The sequence below is a fragment of the Amphiura filiformis genome, chromosome 15 (assembly GCF_039555335.1).
Source record: "Amphiura filiformis chromosome 15, Afil_fr2py, whole genome shotgun sequence".
In the NCBI taxonomy this organism is placed as follows: domain Eukaryota; kingdom Metazoa; phylum Echinodermata; class Ophiuroidea; order Amphilepidida; family Amphiuridae; genus Amphiura; species Amphiura filiformis.
In genome coordinates, this window is record NC_092642.1 from 3,575,768 (window position 1) to 3,603,746 (window position 27,979).

A 27,979-nucleotide genomic window follows, 5' to 3' on the forward strand; every position below is an offset into this window, starting at 1 on the left:
CAAAGTTACATACTAACACTTTGTTTGAATTATATCCTATTAGATGTGAAAGATGCACAAGTGAAAATGCTGACAGAATTCAACTTATTCAAGGAAGCCATGCTGAAAGAAATTCTTCAGAAACAAGGTATTTGTATGTACATTATACTCTTGTTTTTATGGAATGTAGGCATATAGTCAGATGAGTAGGACCTGTTTTTTACTTAGTTACCAACTATATCCGGTCTCTGATCGAGCAAGCAGGATTGACCGTGAAAGTGCACTCAGCGTGGTAACTGGACTTTTGCCATTCGTCTTTCTTGCGCCATGTGAGATAGTGATCATAGTCTGAGCTGAGTATAGTCTGGTAACTAAGAAAAAAGGTCCTGCTTGTGTGACTAGGAATGTATAGGTTAACACTTAAAGATTGGTGACCTGATCGACAGCCTCATCCCCCCATGCTACAAAGTGGAGATTTTGGCATCAGAAGAAAGCTCATAAAAATTATTTTTCTCATAATCCCAGTGAAATGTTAGGCCTAAATTATATTACGTTTAGATGTTTACTAAACGGCTAGAGTGCAATTTAGCTCAAAACTTGAGTTGGATTATTTTGGTACAGGCCTCAATGCGAGGTACAAAAAAATACAAAAAAATCTGACCATTAAGCGGCCAAGGTACCTTTTACTTTGTTTGTGGGGGGGAGGGTCCATACACTCATAGAAGAAAATTTCCAAAAGGGTTCTTTTATTTGAACCTTTTGATCACTGTGTGATGTACTTTTTAAAATTAAGTTCTCTATAAAGGAGGGTGCAATGGTGGAACCTGTAATGGTTCATTGATTTTTCTGGAACTGTTTTGAGGGTCACAGTTTTCCCAGAAGGATACTTTAGAACCCTGTTGGAATCCGTTTTACCTCAGAGTGTATGGACCCAACCTCAACAGAACCACTTTCCTGTATGACTATGGACACACAATGTACACAACATATTAGGGGTAATATATAAAGACAAAAACCAAGCACAAAAATTGAATTTGAATGAATTGATCTAGGAATAAAAAATTTGGTCTCAATTTCATTATTGCTGACTTTGTTCTTATGGAATCAGAATGTATCACATATATTATTCAGAACTTTCACGGTGAAAAGCCAACAATATCAGATGAACTAGACAAAGAAGTCAACCTTGGTGTATAGCGGGTAAAATGTCCACCGAGGAGCTGGGGGATTGTGTGATGCGCAGTGACAAAATTGTCTTTCTGAGTAACTCCCACAGTGATATTACCAGGACAGGGCACTTGAAGTGTGCGAATATGTTTCATTTGGCCAAAGACTAGGTTATTTTGGTTTGAAACATGAACAAAATAAGCTTAGCGCAGAATCTTCTATTGAAAGATAATATACAGCATTATTCTGTATGTTGCTTAATTCCTCTATGGAGTCTTAGCACTAGTCTTAATTCATAAATATCTGACACCATGCACCGAAACGTGGCTAAAGGAAGGTGAAAATAGTATTGGCTTTAGTATAGTAATTTTGACTAATTTTATCCCAGTGTTTCGGTAGTTGATCTGAGAGTCTTCTTGATTTAATGCAGTGAACCGTAAATGCCCTAATATGGCAGTGTCCTGGAAATTTGGAATTACACTTGTCACATGCTTGTGAGGGGAGCACAAACAACCGATGGTTTCAACAAAATTGAAATATACCATTTCAAAGTATCAGTCACCATCATACCATACCTATTGTGGTGTTTTTCAGTGATTTTAAAGCAACTTTTCAAATTCAGGTGGCGTGTAGGCCTACTTTAACTGAATATCTCAAGTGCAGGCACTTAAAGGTTTCAGTATATTAACTATGTTGTAACTTGTAAAATTTGCCACTTCCTATATAACTCACATACTTCTTAAAAATCTTTTATAAAGCATCTGAAGGATATCAGAAACAGGATGAACCAAAGGTTGATTACCAACCTGGAGACAGGGTGCTGGTCAAAAACATGAATTTGGTCCAACTTTTGATGAAGCAAGAAGAGCATGGAGGAACACATCCTGAGATGGTAACGGTAAGTTTTAGCGGGAATGTTCAAAAAGTTTTTAACAGACTTATTTGGCAAAATATGCTAAGGAAGATCAGACAGAGACCGAAAGGCTTCAAAGACTTGCACAGACTGAGAGAATGATTTACTAGAAAGACTGAAGAAAGAAAGAAAGACTTAAAGGAATTAAGCTATAAGCTTATATAGAATGAATAAATTTCTTTTGAACAAAACCAGAATTTTACTCGCAATTGACGGATTTGTCTATCATGGTCGATAGACATGGTCGATAGACATCTTCATGATGATGATGGTTGATCCTCACTTGGGTTTGCTGCCTCCCTATTGTGGAAGGTTTATTTCCAGTCAGGACTAGGGAGGGGATCATATGCATAACTTAACATAAGTGGCCTCCTTGTCCCTATTCATGATGTTGAGTCCTATCGTCTCCTGATCCATATGACCTTTCTAGAGTTTGCATCACAAGTATACCATCCCCTCCTGACTGGAAATACATCCTCTACAGTCGGGATCTGACAAACCGGAAGTGATCGTCATTCTGCAGTTGTCTATCAACCATGTCAATCATGAGTAAAATTCTGTCTTTATGCAAAAGATATGTATACAGTCTGTTCACATACAAACCTGATGAATCTATTCAGTGACTTACACAAAGACTTACAGAGAGAAAGACTTACAGAAAGAGATAAAGACTTACAGAAAGAAAGAAAGACTTACAGAAAGAAAGAAAAAAAGACTTTGCATTTGGGGGATTAAAAATATTGTTGTTGCTGTATGCATGTAAAACCAGCTAATTTCCCCACAAACATCGATTGACTTGAAAAAAAAAGAAGCAAATTTTGTACGAATTTGTAATGTTTTATTTTAAGGTCATTTGCAAAAAAGCTTAACTGAATCCGCTCCCGTAGAACAGCTTTGTTTTTTCTATCACCTAAGTGTAGTTATTAATATGTTCTTCTTTGCTGTCTGTGTCATTACTACAGGCACTAGGAAAACAAGGCTTTGTATTCAAACGCTCCCCAAGTGGGGATTTAAAGATTTTCATGGCTGACACAGGAATACAATGGGTCTTCAATCCAGAGTGTGTTCAACTCATTGAAAAGGCAAAAACCCACAGTTACAAGGTGGGCGATAGAGTACAATTTAGAAACATCCCTACTGAAGAGATGGAAAAGCTACAGGAAAATCGAGGTGGATGGATACCATTGTTGGAAGATGTAGGTATTAATTGCAATAATTATACGAATTGCTGAAGACTGTGTATTTATAAGCAAATATAATATTGTAGCGGTGTGGTAGATACCACTGGAATTTACAGGTTTTAGAAATGTTTCCCAATACAAAACCTGCAGTTATAATGTAGCATGCACATGTGAAAGTTCATGATCTCCTGATTACAATACTTTTTTATTTTAATCGGACATTCGGTTACCAAAATATGGCCTGTCAAAATGGAGCGAAACCAAGAAGTTGGCAATTGGCAGCAACTTTCTTTTTATTTTCTTTATTTTTTGTGGCGTGCAGTGCTGCATTGATCATTAGCAAACCTGATGATCAAAATCGAAAATTGGATTCACTGGAGGCCATGCCTGGACCTCAATATGGCTGCTTGAGTTGTATGATGCCTCTGTCGTGAATGGCAGCTTGACGAAATGAAAGAATGTACATGGCCTAATCTGAGAATACTCCTACTCTTGCCAACAACCACTTGATGGCTTGCCTCAATTTTGCCATCAATATTGTATAATATATGCTTACATGATTGTATTTTCGTTTGGCAAGTGATCAGCTATCAAGACTTCTTGAATCTCAGACAACATCGATAGAGTCCATTCAGTGGAAGCACCTGGATCTCCCACCACTACATAACATAACATAACAACGGCGCTTGATATAGCGCAATACCAAAAATATGAACATTGCGCTTTACAAATATACAAAAATAACAACAGCAAAATACATTAGAAAATATATGTTTTAAGACCCTTTTTAAAAGATTCAACTGTGAGAGTAGTGCGAAGGGTAGCCGGTAACTGGTTCCAGAGGGTTGGACCAGACACACTAAATGAACCATCACCAATTTTTCTATGACTCCGGGGATGACAAGGCGAGTAATATCAAGCTCAGAGCGAAGGCCTTTCCTAGGTGGAATGTATAGGTAGCGATGTAGTCAGTGAGAAATAATATGAATCCGATATTAAGATCGGTGATAGTCCACTTTGAATACCTGAAGAATAATTTTAAATCGGATTCGTTTTTCAACCGGTAACCAGTGAAGGGAGTTTAACAAAGGAGATGTTGAATGACTGACGAGGAACTTGGTAAACTATGCGGGCCGCCCGATTTTGTAGGCGCTGTAGACGAGCAAGATCTTTAACGTTGCATCCAAACAGGAGTGCATTGCCATACATGATGGTGACCGAGTGATGATCTTAGGGGTGGGAAATCCAGGTGCTTCCACTGAATGGACTCTTCATTCCAGCAATTAACTTAATACTTACATGTACACCTTCAGCCAATATGGATGAAACATGTCTCATTCTAAGTGTATAAGAGGTGTGGATGCATCAAGATTCTTGGAACCCCATTTAGAAGACACACTGGAATACCCAAATGTTAATGGATTTATGTTGAATACAATTTCGAGATGTCATATTTTGTGGCTATCTCGTCTTTCTTGTTTGGGTCTTCATTATCAGTGCCTTTGTACCTGCAGCATGCATCTCATTAGTGGTGAAGTCAGCAAGTCTTTTTGGACCTTGGGTGATCTTCATTCCATCCTTGAACTCGAAGGACCAATTTCCTGCTGTTGAACATGACGTCATCAACTGTACATTGATTAATTTCATTTGATTTTTCACTTTCATCTGGAACAAATTCCATGATGACTACTTCTATAGTACCTGTGAATTCACATGGAGGTAGTCTTACTATGTAGGGCGTCCTGCCGTTTTACAGTGACCTAAAGGTCTATTATTTTTGCAGTAATTAATGTTGTGAAGGAACAAGTTTTCAAATGAGGCTAAATTCATCATGTATGACAAAGTAAAATACCTTGTTCTATGAACTTATTGACCACCCCTCGTACTTCCTGAACTTGGGATGCCAAAAATTAAAAAATGAACAAAATGTGATTTGTAATAGCTAATGCTGCTTGCTTTATCAATTTATAGATGTATATAATTTCAATCGCCACAGATCAAAACATAGTCATGTTCTCATTTTGTGGATTCTTACATCAGAAGTATATCTACCATTGAAGTTTTGAACATTTCAAACAAATGAAAGACGAAAATATGTTGAATATCAGATTTAGTGTAACTTGGGATATTTAGTTTTAGTTTTATAACACAGTTTAAATTTCCTGTTTTTTTTTTCAGTTTGAAACCACATGCAAATTTAGAGAACTGCATCAATCAACAGGATTAGCAACTAGATTAAGTTAACATTGATTGATGCCCCCTCTAAAGTTTTGTAAGACTTGCAGTACCTGTAAACAACTAGCATATGTCTAATCATTATACTTCTTTTTTTGTCTTTTGATATATTTTGACAGATGAAAACAAGAGAGTGCACCATAAAAGCATGCTTTCTCCATGCTTTAAGAGTTGAAATGCTGGATGGATATGAATGGATAGTAAATCACGAATTGCTAGAATCGGTACATTCTGATCAACACAAAGATAAACGTCAACGGCAGTCTAGGTGCTTTAAAGAAGGGGACAAAGTAAGGATCAAGAACATGCAGAAAGATGATATGAAGAAGCTCTCTCTGCGACATGGAATATCGTGGAGAAATAAAATTTATAATGTGAGTTTGAAAGGCATGCTTTGTAAACAAGTTATGATTTTTGCAGAATGGCAAATAATATACAAGCCATTCCTGAAGTGCTTGGGGTGATTTGTCAAGCGTGAGTAATGGTCAAGGGTTTAAAAAAAAGGGCTTTAAAAAGTCAGTAGCGTCTTTCAATGTGGACAGAAGAATAAAACAATGCAGATGGTTTATACTTGTGGTTCTTGAGATCACAACAAGTCATGTACTACGTATACTCCTGATGTCAGAAAAATACAAAAAAAAATTTGAATTAAAAACAATATCATGTTTTGCCAGATGAAACGGCTTAAAAGAAAAAGAGCAAGGTAAACCAACTTGACGTGGGGAAACAAGTAAAATACAGACTAGTAAAGTACAGACTAGACAATACTAGAAACAGATTACTTAACTTACCTAGGAATAAAAAATGTAAAATTCCAAGTTCCGTCTATATTTAGTTAGGTTAAACAAACATTATTTTGTATTTTTTCTTACAATAACGTAACAGTCACTGAATTCACAAACAGAACTTTTTTGTTTAATTCCGACCGATCGACCCTGACTTGCACAGTGTACTCAAGGACAACCAATTTATTTTTTGGCCAAATTTATTAGACAGGGGATAGGGGTCCCCCAGGTGAATTTTACCAGGCAGGTCAGGATCTACTACCGGTAAAGTGCATCTTCTTTTTGGCCTGTTTAACACCAAATTTCTCCTTGATTATGGACAAAAATAGTGTAAAATCACAAATTTTACATGCAAATTATCTCAGTGAATTCCTTTCTGAAGCAAGTCACTGGGAAGAAGAATTTACAGCCAAAGAATTCCCAAGTAAGTATATACATCACATCACCAAGCATACAAAGCCAAAATGTTGCATGTCAGCTGCCCCCCATCGGTGCAATTTCTTATCTTTACCCCGGCTCTCACAACTTGTAGCTATACCCCTTGAAGCAAGACAAGGAAAAATAAAGATAAAAAATGAAGCAGTGTGCAAGCTAAACACTGCAAAATAAAAAAACTAAAAACTGCAAAAATAAAAAAACATTGGGAGTAATCATGTGCCATTCAAATGGTGTGATCCCGGGTGTGATACATCCTAGTGGCAGTAGAATAAATGTAAAGCGCTTTGATATCTGTTAAATTATGGATCTAAGGTGCTATATAAATGCCTACATTTTCAATTAAACCACAGGGACTAGACAAATTGAACAAAAGACTGCAAATTTTTCGAGTAGATAAACTGCCCTTCTGGGACAAAAAATAATATACAGCAAATGATAGAAGCTAGGTAGCAAGCGCCAACTAATTGAAGCAAAGTAGCAAGCAGAATATAAGCACAGGGCAAAAAAACAACAAAGAGCAGTGTCTCTACAGAAAGAGCAATTTGCTGCCATCCAAAAAAGCCCCTAAAAATGCATGTTTTTGGCCCATTTTTGACAAATTAATTGAATAACAGACTGTGCCTATATTGAGCTGCATCCCTGGATGTTGTTTATATGTTCCACAATTGTTTGGAGTAACCTTTATTTTTGTACATGTATTATTATCAATTGATGTGCTCACCGACTCCGCACTATGTAGGTAGGAGATCAATAATACTTAATTCTGTTACTTATTTCAGACAGTAGACGAGGTCCAATGCCTTATAACCTTTTCTCAAAGCTCCAATGTATTGTCGAATCTATTATAATGGTTAATCCTATCTGCACTAAATCTCACTAGGAAAAAAAAAGAAAAGGTGCAGTGATACACATAGGCACAATTCCTAGATGTTGATCCACAAGCCTCCGCACACTTGACAGGTTTTCACTGACCAATACGGCCCCATTCCATACACCATTAAACATCAACACAGGGACTTACAGCTAAGAAGCGCACACCCTAGACATTCCACGATAGACCTTCACAGCCAGGATCAGCTCCCCAAGTTTCGTACAGGTTACACCAAGACAATTAGCAGTAAGTTTCTTGTCCAGGGGAATTATAATAATAATAATATTTATTTGAATTACCAAAATACAAACAATATAATAGTAATAATACAACATATAAGTAAGAAAATGGTAATTCAGGAAAGAAAAATAGACTTGTAAGTCCAAACACAGAGTGCTTTCCTTTCCTGTTACATAACATAATTCATATAAAAAATCACAAAAATAAATACAAAATTAAATAGATTGACAACTGACCTGCATGAATTGTTGAAAGTCTGTGTACAGGGGATACTCAACAAAATCAAACGTGAGCAACAACTTACAAGCAATATAAAGCAAAAAGACCAAAGCTTGCAAAAAATATATAAAATGCAAGAACATATCATGCTGCAATATCATATCCTCCCCTGAACACAGTTAAATTCAACTTTACAATTTTCCATGAGACAAACTCAGATTCAACAAAATCTGCTTATCATTGAGTACAATGAGATAACTTATACAACATGTTCAATATACTTTAATGTAGTTAATTATGCTATTCATTTTACTAGTGCGCAAACGAACCTACCCGTCACTCACAAACACTCCAGACCCACACATACCACTCAAACCCTCATGCTTAACTCATGTTCGCACACTGTGGACACTCAAAACACAATTAGGCCTACAAAATGAACATCATTGTTAATAGTGTGGTCGTTGAAGAGGAAAAACAGTGGCTACCTGGAAAAAATTGGTAAAAAGCTGATTTTTGCACCAGACAAGCAGAATATATCATAGAACATCATATCCAAAATCCCCAGAAATCCTCCTTGGGAATTCGTTTTATCCAAGATAGCCGCCAAAATGGCGCTACAACATATAATTAGCAGTATCTTAGCTTCTAAAGCAGATATGATGATGATTTTAGTGTCTTTGAATAGGTTTAAGAGGTCAGAGAATTCAAATTTGTACAAATCTAACACACTGATGTCTTCAATCACACTGAAATCCAAGATGGCCGCCAAAATGGCCGCCACAACATATAATTAGCTGTATCTTAGCTTCTAAAGCAGATATGATGATGATTTTAGTGTCTTTGAATAGGTTTAAGAGGTCAGAGAATTCAAATTTGTACAAATCTAACACACTGATGTCTTCAATCACACTGAAATTCAAGATGGCCGCCAAAATCCCACCACCACATATGATTAGATATATCTCCGCTTCTGAAGCAGATATGATGGTGATTTTAGTGTCCTTGAATATATCTCAGAGCGCTGTCAGAGGTCAAAGAATTCAAATTTATGCGTATCTAAAACACTGAAGTCTTCATTCACACTGGAATCCAAAATGGTTGCCAAAATGGCCGCCAAAATGGCCGGCACCACCACATGTTTAGGTATATTTTGGCTTATGAAGCAGATATGATAATGATTTTAGTGTCTTTGAATAGGTTTTAGGTGACGCAGAAGTCAAGTTTGTATTTATCTTCATAAGTATATGTCTTCACTGACACTGCAATCCAACATGGCCCTCAATATTGCTCAAATCAAACACGATTAGCTAAATATCTCAGCTTCTTAAGCCAATATAATGGTGGTTTTAATCTTTGAATAGGTTTTTAAGAGAATGTAGGTTTTAAGGGTCAGAGAATTGTTGCAATTACTTAAAACCCGGGCTTATAACACTGAAGTGCAAGTCGCAATAAAATCCCAAATAGCTGCCACCACATGTGAATAATATTATCTCAGCTTCTGAAGCAAAAGTAGCTGTCTTCATTCTCATCTACAGGTATAATCGCCTCAGCGTTTTGGCAATGTTCTCCTGTGTAATATTGACAAGCTGTGACACATTTAAGTCCATTTTTGCGACAGGTTCATCCGTTATTTACACACTAATTCCTGGAGGAAAGTTTACAATTGTATCGTACAAGCTTAACAAGCTGTGGTGCTGCATCTAAATTCGTAAGGACTGGTACTAGTACGATGTCAGAGTTTTTCCAGCCCCATTGCTTTAAATTGGAAGTCATTGTTTGTTAGCTTTCTCCAAAGTATGACCTGTAAAACAACCCGCAGAAAAAAAAACGGTGAAAATACGCTGCTCTTTCAGTAGGTGAAAGCTTTTGTCGATAGCTGTGGATCAAATGATGCTTTATTTGATGATACCATTGCCATGGATTAAGCGAACCGTAGAAGCGTTTAAAGAATCTTCTTCTCTGCCACCATATAAGACAACAAATAATCTGATGCCAGCTGTACCAATCTGTTCTAATGTCGCCTCAGGATCGCTCATCTAGGATGATATCTGCTGCAATTCTTTTATCTTCTTGCTGCAGAAGTTGAGTCACAAACACTCCATGCACGGATAAACAGGAGATGGGATGTCACTACTTCACCAGCTTTGTTAACAAGGTCTTGAACTTTATAAACCACCAACTCTTTCTTCTCTGAATGGAAGTATATATCAGCCATAGTCTGGTCTCAATGGTACATCAAAAGGACAAGTATATCTGTGTCATCTGCTACTACAGGTACTTCTCTTCCTTGTCTTGCAAATTGAAGGGTACATTTCACTATCAAAGTGTCAGCATCTCCAGTACTATTGTGCACGATCTGACCATTGGTTTCCAAGTATCGACTCAGCAGCGAAATAAACTGACTGTTGTTCTTCTCATTCGAGAGGAAGGTCTGCTGGTCATGGTGAGAACCTTCATAGATTCTGTGAGCTGAACATGATAAGAACAAATGCCAGTTTATGTCGCTGCTGAGTCGATGGATGGTGCACAATAGTACCGGAGATGCTGACACATTGATATTGGAATGTACCCTTCAAGACTCCTTCAATGTTCAAGACAAGGAAGAGAAGTGCCACTGGGGACCAGGTGCCACTGGGGACCAGGTGCCAGTGCCACTGGGGACCAGGTGCCACTGGGGACCAGAATATAGCTGATATCGGTGGGTTGGGAAGTTCAAGACCTTACTAACAACGTTGGTGAAGTATTGACATTCCATCTCAGGTCCTGTTTATCCATGCATGGAGTGGTTGTGTCTCCACTTCTGCAACATTTGGACATGGAAAGACAAGTTTGTTGCAGAAGATAAGAAGAATTGCAGCAGATATCATCCTAGATGAGCGATCCTGAGGCGACATTAGAACAGATTGGTACAAATGGCATCAGAGTATTTATTGTCTTATGTGGTGGCAGAGAAGAAGATTCTTTAAGCGGTCTCGGTTCGCTTAATTCATGGCGATGGTATCATCAAATAAAGCATCACTTGATCCAAAAAAGCTTCCACCTAGTTAAAAAGAGCAGCGTATTTTCACAGTCTGAGTGTTCTTTTGGAGGTCATACTTTGGAAAAGCTCACAAACAATAACTTGATCCAAATCAATGGGGTTGGAAACTGTCTGACACCGTACTAGCACCGGTCCTTACGGATGGAGATACAGCACCACAAGGCTTGATTAAGTTTGTACGATACATATGTAAACTATCCTCCAGGAGTCCTTGTGGAAATAACAGATGTTCCTGTCGCAAAAAGGGATTTAAATGTGTCACAGCTTGTGGAGATTGCAGAGGAGAAAATTGCTAAAACGCTGAGGCGATTATACTTGCAGATGAAGTCGAAGATAGCTACTTTTGCTTCAGAAACTGAGATATAGAAAATCATGTGGTGGGAGCTGTTTTGGATTCTATTGTTATTGAGCACGTACTTCCGTGATTTAAGTAATTGCAACATTGAAATCTGCAACCCCTAAAACCTACATTCTCTTAAAAACGTGGTGGCGGCGGCCATTTTGGCGGCCATCTTGGATTCCAGTGTGAATGAAGACTTCAGTGTTTTAGATACGTACAAATTGGAATTCTTTGCCCTCTGAAATATATTCAAGGACACTAAAATCATCATCATATCTGCTTCAGAAGCGGATATATATCTAATCATATGTAGTGGTGGCCATTTTGGCGGCCATCTTGGATTTCAGTGTAATTGAAGACATCAGTGTGTTAGATTTGTACAAATTTGAATTCTCTGACCTCTTAAACCTATTCAAAGACACTAAAATCATCATCATATCTGCTTTAGAAGCTAAGATACAGCTAATTATATGTTATTATATGTTGTGGCGGCCATTTTGGCGGCCATCTTGGATTTCAGTGTGATTGAAGACATAGATTTGTACAAATTTGAATTCTCTGACCTCTTAAACCTATTCAAAGACACTAAAATCATCATCATATCTGCTTTAGAAGCTAAGATACTGCTAATTATATGTTGTGGCGGCCAGTTTGGCGGCCATCTTGGATAAAACAAATTCCCCAAGGAGGATTTCTGGGGATTTTGGATATGATGTTCTATGATATATTCTGCTTGTCTGGTGCAAAAATCAGCTTTTTACCAATTTTTTCCAGGTCAAAATGTCCAACGACCATACTATAAACTGAGACATGAACATAAAACTTAATTTTTCAAATACTCTTTACAAAGATTCTTAAAAGAAGAAGGGGAATTTGCAGAGCGGACAGATATAGGGAGTTTGTTCCACAAACGAGGAAAGGATACAAAGACAGAATTCAGAAATGCATTTGTGTGAGAGGTCCAATGAAGATACCTATCCTTGTTTACCACAGAGGGATGGAAATGCTCAAGAAAGGAAGGAGGGCCCAATTGGTTAACCAGTTTGTAACAGAATATTAACCGCAACAACTGGAACAAGTCACTGACTTTTATCAACCCAAATTCAGTTAATCTTGACTCATAGGTCAAGTCAGATGAAGACATCTTCCTATACATCAACACTTTTGATATCTTCCTTTGACTCCTTTCCAATCTGTCCAAAAGACAATTCTGATAAGGATTCCAGACAACAGCACAGTAAGTAAGTTGAGGGAGAATAAGAGCTTTAAAGAGATGAAGAAGAGCACTGAAGTGCATATTTCGAGAAGTTCTAATAATAAATCCTGTAAGACGAGAAACCTTCCTGCAGAGAACATCAATATGAGAAGTAAAAGAAAGAGTAGAACTGAAAACAACACCAAGTAGTTTGAAATCATCAACAACCTGAAGAATACAGTCACCTAATTTATAAAGGGACTTCTCACAAACCCTAGACCTTGAAAAATGAACTACAGCACATTTAGAAGCATTGAGAGGAAGATTGTTTGTAACAGTCCACAAATATATTTTATCCAAATCTTTCTGCAGACAAACTTGATCATCAATATTCCTAATGCAACGTACAATTGAATGGTCATCAGCAAATTGAAAAAGTGGAGAGGAGAGACCATCGTTAATGTCATTAACAAACAACAGGAATAAAATAGGACCCAACACTGAACCCTGAGGAACTCCTGATGTGACTGGCACCCACTGAGAATATTCACCTCTAAAAATAACCCTTTGTTTTCTACCATGAAGAAAGCTCTGAATCCATTGCAAAACACTACCTCTAAAACCATAGTTATGAAGTTTTTGCAATAATATATTTTGATCTACTCTATCAAAGGCAGAACTGAAATCAAGGAAAATTCCATCCACTAAGTTACAATCCCTTTTATCAAGATTTCCGCTTAGGAAATGATAAAACTTTGCTAACATCTGCTCACAGCTCCTTCCATGACGGAACCCAAATTGATTATAAGAAAGAATATCATGATCATCAAGATAACAAACAATACGTCTACAAATCAATCTCTCAAGCGTTTTACACAGAATTGATGTCAATGAAACTGGGCGATAGCTAGAAATATTATTCTTTGACTTACCGGACCCCTTATAAATAGGCACAACATTAGCACACTTCCAAGCAGAGGGGATATCACCCCTAGACACACATTCATTGAAAAGATGACACAAAGTAGGAGCAAGTTCTAAAGCACATGATTTTAAGAAAACTGGAAGAATTCCATCAGGACCAGGAGATTTACTAGAGTCCAAATCATTCAGAATATCAGCAACCTCTTCAACAGAAAATAATTCAAAAGAAAAACAAGCACCGCCATGAGAGGGAGGAGCATCTGAGAAAGATGACATATCAATTGGAACAGATGCCTTCCCAAAGATACTTGAAAAATGACTATTGAAAGCATCAGCAATGTCAACAGGATTAGTCAAATCTCCACTTTCAGTTTTGAAAGAAAGTTGAGAAGACTCTTTGCTACAAGACCTAACATAATTCCAAAATTTCTTAGGATTAGAGCCAGCAGTTTTAGAAATACCAAGAGAATAGTTTTTATGACTTCTACGAATTGCACTTTTAAGACTTTTACTACAATCCTTAAATTGCTGTTCAGCAATATGAGAACCAGTTTTCTTAAAACGTTTATATAAAAGCTTCTTTTTGGTACACAACTTTCTTATTTCTCTTGAAATCCAAGGAACAGATTTGCCCTTCTTAACATACTTCTTAGGAACAGTTTGATCAATAGCAACATTAATGTTATGTTCAATAAAATCCCACATGTTACTAACATCATCCATTAACATGCATACATTCCATGGGCTTTTATGAATAATGTGACGCATTTGATCAAAATTTGCCCTCTTCAAACAATACACTGGTTTATCAATACACTTTTTTCAATCTAACTCAATTTTTTACACGAGAGCATACATGTGTCATATGATTAATTTTGATTAATAATTTGAAATGTATTCATGCATTCCATGTGATGCCATAACGTCATACATACCCACAGAATTGCTGGCCGGGTGACACCCCTGTGTCGGTGATACCGGTCGGTGATCCTCGGCTTGGTTTGCAAGGGGTCCGAGGTCCTGTTTGTTTCTTCTTTGCATTCCGATAGCAAAAAAACAAAACAAAACATGGGTTCCATTAGTTTTAATAAGGTATAGCTTGGGCTTCAGCGGTCAGCGAAAATCGGTGAATGGAGCAGGTTCCTGTGGGTTGGCATCGTGCACTATAAATACCAAATTTATGTTATTTTCTTAAAGGTCATCCACATGGGCTATTTGCTGAAGGTCATGCTCTTAAAGTTGTTGGTGGTGATGCTGTCTTTGTGTCTTTGTATTTGTTGTTATTTTGACCAACACAATTAACAATTTTTACATTGCAGTCAAAAGAACTGGTTGGAGAAGTAATTGGTGTTCGACATGGTCGAATAATTGCAATTGAACTACCCAATGGAGAACTTATACAATGCTGTAGGCCATGCTTGGATTTGGTAGAAATGGCTAAACCATCTGAAGATTTAGACCAAGGTATGTAAGAGGCCAAGTTTCAGTACCTCATGGGTCCACTTGCTGGGATATTTACCGAAATGTGAATTGAACATTTATAGCTGTAACTAAGTGCATGAAAGGAAACTTATTAGTAAACAGAAGGAGAAAGAAATAGAATGAACAACAAGGAAAACTGGGAATAGGCAGCAGAAAAAAGTCACTGGTCCTTTACCTCTGGATTGTTTGATTCTTCACGTCTGCTTTTACTTAGCAAAACTTTGAATTAAAGATGAAGAATTAACTGCTGTTTGTCAAACTTATTTGGAAACAATTTCTGTCGTCCGACAACTACCCCCGATGCTCCAAACCATGGCTATGCTTGTCTCTTTACCAGGAATAAATGGTCACTGTTGGATGTCTGTGCGGCAAAGTTGCACACTGTTTTAAAGCTTTGCATTATTGCAGATAACTTCAATGTTGTGCAATTTCTTGACCTGAGTGTTTCAAGTTTAATCACCAGTGAATGTTATATAGTACCCCTTAATTTTTCTATCACAAGTAATTGATTATGAAACAAATTGTAAAAGAAATTGATGAAGTCCCTTTTTATCATCTCTTTCAGATTTACCTAATTAACAAAGATTATTTGTGTTTGTTTTATAGATATGGATCAAGCACTTCATGCACAGCTCTCTGACATGTCTGAGCCATTTAGCACTGGCAGTCGTAGGAAGGTGGAAATCCGACGAAGCTTTGATCGTATTCAAATAGCCGTGTATGCATTCCACACTCCCAGAGATCTTCTAGCTGCAACAGCTGGTGGACATGTTCAAGCCACAATGACTATCCTGAAAGGACACCCAAAATGGGTAGGTTTTGTAGTGTTAGTTACTTGGTGATTTACAATAATGAGTCAATAAAGGAATTCTGATTATACATTTCAAAATACATACTGTCGTTTTATCTTTTCTGTTTCGGGAGCTCTATTGTTCAGAAACGAAAACGCAAGGGATTAAGTGAGATGGTGTGTAAGTTGACTTCATTGTTACGTTTGGGGCATCATGCTTCTCATTTCAAGAGGTAATAATAGGTGCTGTCAATCACACTTATGTCTGTCAATAAAGGTGGGATAAGTCAATTATATGCAACACTGGTGCTTCAAGTGGGCAATCTTACCCATGTCTCTCATTTAACTAGGCAGGATAGGCCTACATCAGATCCGAACGCAAATTTGATGTCATTCTGGTCCATATTAATGTGACATTAAAAAATAGGAACCCTGCCTCTTCTCCTCTCGCTTTGTTCTCTTTCTAGTGTGTCTGTCTCTCCCCCTCCCCAACTCTCACCTGTGTCATCTTTTGAATTAGACCTATGTGGATATCTGGATTATATTGGATGTTGTATTTCCTTTACCCTTCTCCCCCTCTCACTGTTTTAGCAGCAGGCCTATGATCAACGTGGAAAAATTAAAACATTAAAATAAACGGAATAAACTCCCCTTTGCTCTACTTGCCCTCCTCGCTTCTCTTCCTCTCCTCTCCTCTCCTCTCCTCTCCTCTCCTCTCCTCTCTGATCCTCTCTGATCCTCTCCTCTCTGATCCTCTCCTCTCTGATCCTCTCTGATCCTCTCCTCTCTGATCCTCTCCTCCACCCGATCATAACAGCCTGGTCAATGAATGACAAATAATATACATTTAAAATAGATTTGAGTCTGGCAATTTTGCCTGAATCAATTATCAGATTACCAATTCCAATGAAAGAAATCCTATTAGTTTCACTTCAACGCACTTCTCAGGTGTTGCATATTACCAAGGTTTAAGGTGTATTTGGGACGAAAATAATTCCCCATTTCGTCTCTACATAATCATATGACCGATTTTTGCGCGATTGCACGAACAAGTATACGTAATTCTTGGCAACACTGATTACTAGTGATTAATGTATATTTCTATGCTGGGCTATTTTCACGAGCCACTCCCGCCTAGGCTGAAGTACCTATACACCCAACGCAAGTCAATTGAAGTCGTACAATTTATCGCAAATTTACGACCGTAAAATTTAGCTCTAATAGCTCTAATAGTCATTTCATAAAGATTGTCGCCGAGCAGATTCTCATGCTCTGAAAGACCATCAGACAGACATAACAGTAAAAATTGGATACTGGTATACTTTTTTTTGAAGTGAAAATGCATTTTTAATACTGATCTTTTTGCTGTTTGGTTACACGTTTGATGTGGTTTCAGTTATTAATGACCGTATTTCCATGTTCTTTGTATTTAAAACTTTTGTTATTTACAAACCTATGTTGTGGGAGCCACCATATTTTTTAACCTTTATAACCTTACTCAAAAATTACCTCTTAGTGTTACTCTTATATTCTGTGTCACTGTTAAAGGCCAATGTTATATCAGAAAATGGACAACACACCGCTTTGATGAATGCATGCGCATCTGGAAGCATCGATACTGTGAAAATTTTGATTGAAGCTGGTGCTGAACTGGACATGGATAACTTTGAAGGCAACACAGCGACTCATGTTGCTGCATGGATGTAAGTATACACCTATAGTATGTGAAATTGAATTTATCGCATATATGATCGCCTTTTTTTTCTTGTTTTTTAGTGGTCAAAAATTAAGAAAAAACATCAACAGTTTGGCCACAAAGCGAAAAAACTGGGTAGAAAGTGCAATAAGCTTTCAGACCAAATGAAAATATATAGACTTTGCTACATGAATTTTATTGTGTAAAAATCATATTTTCATTTTTCTCTCACTCCATAACCAGGGCCGGCTTTACCTTTTTGGGGCCCTAGGCCAGGCCAAAATTCGGAGGCCCCCAAACTCACTGTGAGGAGTGCATGTGCACTCAAGTTTTGGTTTACAAATAGGGGGTCTACTATAAGATCGGATTTAATAAGACATTTGCGCGCGAAGCGCACAAAAAAAATTGAATTTCAGACAATTTTAGCCCAAAATGAAGATGAATTTTGCCATCACGCGCAAAATTTTGCAATGTTAGCATATTTTTGTCCAAAATATGGTGTTTTGGGGCTAAAAAGAAACATGCGAATGGCCAAATTGGGGCCCCAAATTTTGGAGGCCCTGGGCCCGGACCCATCTGGCCAATGGTAAATCCGGCCCTGTCCATAATACGAGCAATCAGTGCTTTCATTATTATAGCATGCAGTGATGCTAGGTTTCAGAAAACAAAATAAGCCTAATAATAATAACTTTTTCATATCATCCCTTTGTTTTTTTGTGTAGGGGCAAGAAAGAAATCCTCAAGTATCTCCTGGATAAAGGAAGCAAGTCAGATATCAAAAATGCTGATGGACAAAACGCCTTACATGCAGCTGTTCTAGGTGAATCTGAAGATTGTACTAAGGTGTTGCTTGAACGCTGTAGCCCAGATGATTTGAAGCTTCAGGTATATAGCTAGTATACCAAATTTTGTACACATACAAATGTATAACATTATTTTACTAGTAGATCCATGTACTAACCCTCAACAAATCTCAACTATTTTTGTCATACTCTTGCTATGGGAATAGAAAGGTCAAGTATAAAATGTTTCTATCTTTTCTTACACATTTTTTAGTGTAATTCTTCATTCTGTTATAAATCAAAGACACATATTAAGTGAACAAACACACACAAATATTATTGTACCAGTGAACTGTCAGTGACATTCAGATATATGTTACATTGAGGTGGCCTTTCATGTCATATACATGATTTGGATTATTTAAACCATAATCAGGGTGAATAGTGTGAATCACATGCATGAGGATAAAAATCTTGTTTCCGATTTTGTTATTGACCTTCTGCAGTCACAGATGATGTACCTTAGGAAAGATTTATAATTAGTTAGGGTTAGTTAATATTTTGTCTGTTCCAGAATAAAATCTTAACAAAACCATAATTAAATGGATGCACTAGTGATCGAAGTAACAGCAATAATAAATTATGGCGACTAGAGGATGAATGGCGAAATAAACTGTGATGAAATCAACCAAACCTAGTGTATTTTACATTTCATATAATGCTGCAAATTCACATAAATTATTTGTTAACTTTGTGGAATAAATTTTTATGGGGTTTTACATACTTGTCAAGTTAAAGTCATTTTTAGGCACCGGGTCACGAGAGTAAGACTTATTTGTAATAATTTTGCAACACCAAGGAAATTTAACCCAGGACACCATGAAAGATTTTTGTTTTAATGGAATGATTAATTTACGTCCCCTGACCTCGCTTTTATATTTTCCAGGCTGACGATGGAATGACTGCTGTAGAACTTGCAATCAGGATGAAAAATGAACGTGTGTGTACAGCCATATTTGAGTCGACCAAATTTGATGCATTGTTTCAAGATGAAAATGGATTTTCAGCTATACACCACGCAGCTGTATATGGAAATGAGTTGTAAGTATTTTAAACATGGAAATGCATCGTATACATGTATGTTACCTCTGCCCGAACTGAAGTTGAAATTGACTAGAATATAAAAACAGGCCTATAACTTACCCATACATATTTTGTTATTTTTACCTGTATTCTTGACACAAACTGACAATTAACCTCTAATTTTCTATCAAAATTATGTTATTGAGTGTATAACCTAATTTGGGGGTCAACCTGGGTTGCCAGTCTTCTGATGAGGGGAGACCAAAAATTTGAAGCATTTCTAAGTTTGTGAGATCACAGGTTAATATAAAAAAAAATCGATGTATAGCAACAAAGGTGAATCTTCATTCTATTTACATGATTTTAATCGCAATGGTTAATAACATTTTTTTCCATTCTTTGTTTAGTGCTGTCAAAAAACTTTTGGAAATGCATCCTAAAGGTCTCAATCAACAGAAGAATGACATGTGGACACCACTGCACTTGGCCGCATTCAATAATAACATTGATGTGGTGAAAATACTGTTACAACATGTAAGTTTATAAGAAATTTATACAATTTTAATGTCAGAATTTACCGCTTTGTGACCTTTTCAAATCCTGAACGATACTAAACAAAGCTGATTTGAAGCACAAAAAAGTGTCTACACAGCACAGAAGCACCTATGAAACTTGTTAGGTATTCATTTTTCATTCACAGTTTGCATGGTATTTATGGATTAGATTTTGATTGGTTTGCCCTATTGTTTGGATACTTCCTTATTTTGACTTTTTTTTTTAAGCAACTACTGTTGATGGGTATTAATTTTTTAGGCCAGACCGAGCATGTGATTTTATTTTGAAATGAAATAAAGCCTTCCTCCCTTATGATCAATCAGAACCATTGAGTGTTAATCAGAGTTTTCAATACAAAATATTTTACTTCAAGAGTTAGTGAAGTAATTTGCTTTTCTCTGCCATAATCTATTTGTACCCAATACCTATACCCACCAGGGTGTGTGGGGTAACTCAGTTTTTGGTTGGAGGATCATAAGTAGGCGCTCATCTGTAGAGTATTTTAAATTAGAGTAATGTTAAATGTTTGGCTGATAACTTGGGTCAGTATTTTTTCAGAATTAACATCCACAATCTTTCTTTATGCTTTGAATCTTTTTATTTATTGCAGCAGTGTGATAAAAATATAGTCAACGAAGACGAAGAAACAGCTCTTTTCCTTGCCATCAAAGGATGTTACAAAGAGGTTGTTGAGTTACTATTGGAAGCGAATGCTGATCCAAACATTGCGAATGAAGATGGTGAGACATGTCTACACCATGTCTTCATCAAACTGAAAAAGGCAGTGTATGAATCGTCAGAGGCAACCCCTGTAAGTAATAGTATAATACTTATGCATTAAAGATAAAGTAAGCAATCAAATTTTCGAAGCTGCATCTCTATTGTCGTTCTTGGGGTTGTATTGTAATGTGGGTGTGATCCTTGACAGCACGGTTCCATGGGTCTGACCAGTGCCCAAGTTAAGATATTGGTAATGGCAATCGCTGTCATCATAGGGCTGCATAGCTCTACTTGAAGAGCTTTTGCTCCCCTTCACTCATCATAGTTAAAATAAAACTGCTTCTTATGCTGCTACATGAATTTTAAAGAATTTATTAATTAAAAAAGGCATTTCACTGAAAGTGCACCTATCATGCCCAGTTGCATCATAAAGTAAACTTGCAAACATGTCTGTGCCAATGAAGTTGATTAAGCTTTTATTTACTTTAACCCTAACCCAACTGAGTCTCACTAAAGCTCACTATTAAAACCACTCTGCGTGCATGCATCCACGTGACTTGATGACGCAATCAGCCTTAGTCATATCCAGGGAATTGCTGCCCGGGCAGCCAAACCTCGGTAGCTATATGTCTGTAATCGTGTGCGTGGCATGCGAGGGGTCCCGGGTTCGAATCCCGGGGGTACCAAGTGACTTCTTTCTTCACCTTCTCTCCTTTTTCGTTTCTTCTTTCCCTTCCGATAGCAAAAAAACCACGAGTAGGGTTAGGGTTAATGAGTTATCAAAGAATCAAAGTTCTGCATTTTTATCTCGTACATGTGTAAATCCAGAAGTGGTATTCTGATTGAATCATGTCATAAAAAGCTGTGAAACATTTGTGACACCTGCCTTTTTGGCTATAAACCAAGCTTTGTAGCATGGTGTAATCCTGCCCTGACATAATTCTGTTTAAATGATAAATACATGTAGGGTGTCTGCATGGGCAAGTGCTGAACTTTTCTGGTAGCATGTGCGAGCTGGATATTTTCCATTACATAGATTATGAATACAGTTTCTCCCTCTTCATCAGTTTTATATGCTTGCTGCACCTCTTGACATTGGTGGCTCACCAGGAAAGAAGGAATGGCTTTACTTTGGACGACTTCTTGTTTTGAACGGAGCAAAAGTTGATGTGATGGACACAAGTGGTAAAACACCTCTTGATCATATTACAGATGAGGTAATCAAGGCTGAAATTCTGACGGAAGTTGAAGCTCGAAACACAATTGGTAAGTTTTTGAGTTAGTTCATCTAAATGTTTATTACCTCATCAAATCTTCATTAAGGGTAGACTAGGTATTGTTAGTCGAACCAGTTAAAAAAAATCGATTTTCATTCTCTAAATTAATATATTATTGAAAAATAAGACTTTGATGTTTTGCAAATGTTCATTCTACAAATCATATACTTTGAAAACTTGTTTGAATTATTGTTGTTAGGGATAAAGTCAAAACTTGACCGCCGGTTGAACTGTGTACCACTGTTTAGAACAGTAGAAACCCGCTCCAACCGGACGGAACCAGCGTTTTGATTTCATGCCTTAATGAGTTATGTACGTTTTACAAAAGTGTTGTTGTTTCAGCCCTTGTTACAAATTACAACATAACTCCAGAACCACAGGACCTACAAAAGTATGTCTGTGATATTTGAATTCTTCTACACACTTGCTAGGAAATGATCAATGCAACTTTTGCAAAAGCTTACTACCATTCGCAAGATGCTGTGAACTACCAAATCGCAACAATAAAATATTTGCTAACCTTCAGTCAAGTGTGAATGCATGCTTCACCAATGAACAGTGGCATGACCAGCTCCTGTGGAACATCCCCCTACTCCGTGGGATGCTGGTTGCTGTGATCAGTTCTCTGCTGTGATATTTTAGATTTTAGGCTTTTTGGCCAGTTGGTCAAATAATGAAGAGAACGAGAAACCTGCAAATGTTAACAGTATTTTAATTTCATTGACAGAAACCAGCTTAGAAGACTTCCATGATCAGTTGAAAGAAATGAGCGATATTGAATGCCTCACCAAAGTGTATCAAAAGCAAAATTTCACCGCCAGATACTTTGATGACAAAGGAGGGTATATGGAGATAGAGAAAGCAAACGTCCGGCTGTATATCCCACCAGGAGCAGTGAAAGAACCACAGCAGCTGATTTACATCTACCTTGATCCTGTCAGTCATGACGTCAAGGGAAAGCTGTCTCCTGTTGTAGAAGTTGGTCCGCCCGGTACCAGTTTCAACAAGAAGGTCATTCTCTCCTATCCCCACTGTGCTGCCAATGAATCCGAGTGGAAGTTCTCTACGTTGATATGTGAAGGCAATGCAGCTAATATCACCAACTGGAAAAGCGTAGATGAAGGAGTCGAAAGCTTGTTCAAGAATGGCCGTGTAATCATCAAGACCCCACATTTCACAAAGTTCACATCAATTGGTGAACCAAAAACACCAGAAGCACCGGTTCACAAGAACATGCGCATAGGCGCTTTTGGAAAAGATCACAAGCATGGAAAGACGTCCTACCAATTTAGAGTGAGAACATGGGATGACACTGAAGATGCTACCCAGGTAATGTTTATTCACACCCACCCACCCGACCCAAAGCTGACAAAAGTAACTATTTTTATCAAGTTTTTGTTTTATTTTTCTTCTAACATTTCTGATTATGAACTATGACCTTGTGTAATTTACTTAAAGTTTAGAATAACATGTAATTCAATTTGCTTGATGAGATTCCTTATTTTATGCAGAATGTTTTTTAAAATTTTGCGTACATATGTATAAATTCTTTTATTTTCCAATTTCTGTTTTTGATCTACCTACTTTCCTAGTCTATACACAAGAAGGAGATAGAATACCTTAAGACCAAACCACTAGACGATGACCGACCACTTCTTGTTCGAAACACAAACAAGGACGTTTCTGTTCAAGTGGGTAATTTTAACAAGGGGTGGGAGCTACGTATTCAAGACTGTGGCGTAAGTATATATTAATACATTAACTGGCTTATCCGATATCTTAACTTGCATAATAATACTTATATATTATTATAGTATATTTTATTCACACACAAATCGTGGCCCTCAGGCCAAATTACAAGTGGTTTACAATAATAAAAACAATTAAACATTAAAAAATACAGTATCAATATTAACAAGGAAAAATACAGCAACTGTTGTTGATAGAAAATAAAATATTGCACTTATTCAAGACATCATTCAAAAACATTATAAATACACACCATTAAAAGGCTAAAATTGCCTCAAATTTTACTTGAATATATAAAAAGACAACAGCAGATGTAAATTTGATTTTAATGAAAGATAAATCATTACAATTCCTACAGCCAGTGGCAATTGGGGTAAGGAGCAGGGGTACATACCAGACCCCAATATATGCAAGAATGTGAACTACACACGCCAAAAGAGTCTTTCCTTGGACCATGATTCCTTGAGTGTTTCATAGTCATATAAATCTGTAGATATTAACTTACTGTCCTTATCAACGTCATGTTTTTCAGGAGCAACATTTGAAGTTCTCTGACGTATGGGAAAACAATAATCCGTCATGCACCATTGATCTGCACAGGACAGAGGACAGCGCATCAGGAACTGCATCGAACGGGGTCCATTGTCGTGTCAAAGCCAAGCAGATGGAGTCCCCTGACGAAGACCTGGTACACCTGTCTATATCGCCAGAAACAAGTTCACCCAGTGAGGTAATATTTTGATGATTATTTAGCCCTTTATATCTTTCACTCCAGAGGTATCAAGAGGTGGTAGAGGCATATAAGAACTGTTATTTTTGGTATCATTGAATAGAGGAGACCCATAGCTATCCAGTAGCACCATATCCATTAGCACCATGTAGAACTGCAACTTGTTTAGTATAGAAATCCAGGGATTGTACCTCCCCTAAAAAGCGTGTAACCAAATAAACCTTGGTGAGATAGTGATTCATTTTCATTCTCTTCATCCTGATTTAACTTTAATCTTTGGATTTGTATTCCTGTCTCATCTCTGTATCAACTATTGAGTATGTTAAATATCAAATTGGTGACATTGCAACCTTCAACACATGCATATACATCAAATAACATCCGCAGCTGTGCATGTATAGATCTAAGTTGTCCTCATAAACACTCTCACACAGAGATGAACGTAAATAGATGTGGCTCATAATACATATAGTTGGTGTCAACCTATAAATATTTTTTTTTTGTTAACAGGAGCGAGCGCAAGACCCAGTACCCAAGCCTACATTGAAGGAAACTCTGTATGGTCGATTTCCTACTGACTTGCCAGGGTTGCCCAAGGATCTCTATCTAGACCTGTGTGGTATGCTAAATATTGAAAATGACCTGAATGGCGACTGGAGGTGGATTATGGATGAAATGGGCGAAGGCGATGAAACAACAATTTGCAATATTAGACATCTACGACAGGCACCGGGAGAGGATAGTCCAGCAAATTTTGCTCTTCGTAGTTATCTACAACGAAGTCGTGCCGAATTTGGTAGTAACAATCCTGTTAAGGATCTTATTGAACTATTTGTCGGAAGGCACCTTCATGAAGCACTTCATTATATCAAACAATATCAGTGTAACTCCAATATTATATGTTGAGGAGAGTTGTATCTTTATTGTAGAAGCCATGCATATTATATAGTCCGTTAACTCAGAAGTACAAAGTAAATGAACCTCAGAAACTGGAGGTATGAGAATAATTATTTTGGTGCAATGCGTGTGCAAATGCTTCTTTGGTGCACCAACTGCTGCGTAATTCTTACTTGCCGCACACCACGCTCTTTATGGTCACAGTTTTTAACACGCAGTGCATGTGAGGCAAAGCATCGACCCCCGATGCCACAGATTTGGTTTGCCCCGCCAAACAAATTTTGATACACATCTTCTTTAGGATGTCTTTGATTTTTGTTTTGCTTTGATATCATGTTACTAACTCTACAATGAAGACACAATTTATGTGTAACATTAACACTTTATGGATGGATAAATGGATAATCTGCTGTCTAGTAAGATACATTTTGTAAACAGATCTAAAAAAAAAAAAAAAGAAACTCATAATGTATTTGTTGATGTCACAATTGTTGAAGGTGTACAAACAATCGACCTATGTAATGTATATCAGAACAAATGAAATACTTACTCTCAATCATGTGCATAATAAGTAAGTCAAATACTTGGTTTATAAGTGATAAAAAAAAGTGTATGCAGGATTTTAAGCAGCCTTATAATAATTTCCTGTATTTTGAATGAACTCTTCCTATATTTTTCTATATTGTTACAAAATGTCTTACATTATTGTATAATATCTAGATTTTTTCCAGATTTAGGAAATTCTCAGCAAACACACAAATGTTTTTAAAACGTTATGATCGAATCATGTTATAAACGCATTTTGGTTTTTATCAAAACGTTTTAATAACATTTGAATGTCGGGTTGGTTATATTAAGGTCACAAAAACATTTTTAAAACATTTTATGTAAATAAAAACACTAAAACAACATTTCAAAAATACTGCCAAAATGTTATTGTCATATGTCAAATATTTTTTGGCAAACATTTTTGTAAAATGTTTTGTCCAATACTTTGCAGCAAGTTTTCAAAAATGTTATTAAAACGTTATCCCCTTTATATAACCAGACATTTAAATTTTTGTATTTGCTCGCTTAAAAAATGCTTTTGATTTGTTTATCACTTCCACACGGAAAATGTGTATACCAAGTAAGTAAGTAGCATAGAGTAGACATGTGTTTATATTTAAATTTGATTTGTGAAATGTGATTTTAATCACGGAATTGAAATTGCATCACAGATAATCACAGAATTTTAGTCACTGGATCCAAATTGTTTGATCTTGGGATCGACTTGCTATTAATATTTGTTATTAATGAATTATCAATTAATGAATCAGATGGTAAAATTGTATTGGTAAATACATCATGTGCAAAGACTGTTTGCACAATTAACAATGTCAATTGATATTTCACAAAAACTAGGAATCGACCAAGCATGACTGTCGATCTCATGATCTAACCAATTTGTGTGATACATGTAGTACTAAGTATGCTGTTATAAAATTAATATTATTAGTATTATTATTATATAGGCTGTCAATAATTATTATGTTTGCAAGGGATATCGAGTACAAGTGTAAAAAAACGTAAAAAACTCTGACAACCGGATTTTTTTAAATATATATTCAACTTAGTGTGTGAGTAAATTAATACATGTATGTACTCGAATTTTTGCGCCTATATTTGGCATTTTAAACTTATTTTATGCTGTTTTGCAGCTTTTTTTAGTGATTTTCCTCATTTTTGGTCTGTTGCCTCTCACACCTCTGAACTATAAAAAATAGACCATAAACACAAATAATGGGCTATTAAAATAGCAGATTTGTATTCAAAACAAATTAGAATATTATTGCCAAAAGTATTCACTTCAATGGATATGAGTGTGTTCTCTAATCGATGAAGAAGTTTCTGAGTTGTTGTTTGTTTGGTCTTCACCCAGCAAGCACAAAACATTTTACAGAAAATGTTTCAATAACCAGTTACACAAAGGTTATATAAAGCTTTAAAACATTTTAATAACATTCGAAAACATTTTTGTTTTTCAAATTTGTGCAAAACATTCTGGCATGATGTTATTTAAGTATTGATAAAATAGTTTGCAAAAATATGTGCCAAAATATTTTAGATAAAGATTTGACAACATTTTTAAATGTTGTAGAGTGTTTTTCAAAAATTAAACTATGTAACTATATATTATGTCAGATTGTGAACATATTTTGCTTGGCCTTATCATTTTACATTTGCTTGAGTATGTGGACACAGATGTAAGACAATGATATTTCAAATTTAGACTAGAATAGTGTAGAGCAAAATTAAGTTAATGACTGAATATGATTTTGTGTAGTGCAAGTGGCAAAAATCAATGCCCTTACCTTACCCTTTCCTTCCAGATCCCAAGGGGGGGGGGGGCACATTGTGACTGGAAACAAATAAAGGGCAAGAGCATTAATTTGTTATGGTTAATTGTAACACTTTGGGTTGGTAAATTGTTCTTTCTTTCTTATTAATTATATTCAGTTTCCTCTTAGCGAGCAATCGTTCCCCATTAATTTGTGTCACTCGTACTACAACAAAATCATATTCAGTCTTCAGTCATTAACCTCTATCTACTTAATAAAATATTAGAGACTGCTATAAAAACTTGTTTAACTTGTCTATCATGATATCTAAAAAGTTAATTATTAAATCAAATGTTTTAAGCTAGTT

At 36.6% G+C, this 27,979-nt stretch overlaps 1 protein-coding gene across 2 annotated transcripts; it reads left to right on the forward strand.

Moving 5' to 3' along the window:
- LOC140171155 (uncharacterized) lies at positions 1–27,895 on the forward strand. 2 transcript variants are annotated; one of them, XM_072194344.1, is made up of 16 exons: positions 1–127; positions 1,905–2,044; positions 3,022–3,255; positions 5,595–5,849; positions 14,850–14,994; positions 15,619–15,824; positions 17,351–17,505; positions 18,221–18,383; positions 19,227–19,381; positions 19,771–19,897; positions 20,532–20,729; positions 21,706–21,904; positions 22,643–23,244; positions 23,508–23,654; positions 24,197–24,394; positions 24,905–27,895. In XM_072194344.1, exons 1-16 carry the CDS (start codon positions 67–69, stop codon positions 25,298–25,300), a joined length of 3,381 nt encoding a protein of 1,126 aa, XP_072050445.1. In that variant the 5' UTR covers positions 1–66; the 3' UTR covers positions 25,301–27,895. The 2 variants fall into 2 exon arrangements, with proteins under 2 accessions (XP_072050445.1, XP_072050444.1); XM_072194343.1 differs by having other exon boundaries at positions 2–127; positions 20,529–20,729.
- The last annotated feature ends 84 nt before the right edge of the window (positions 27,896–27,979 follow it).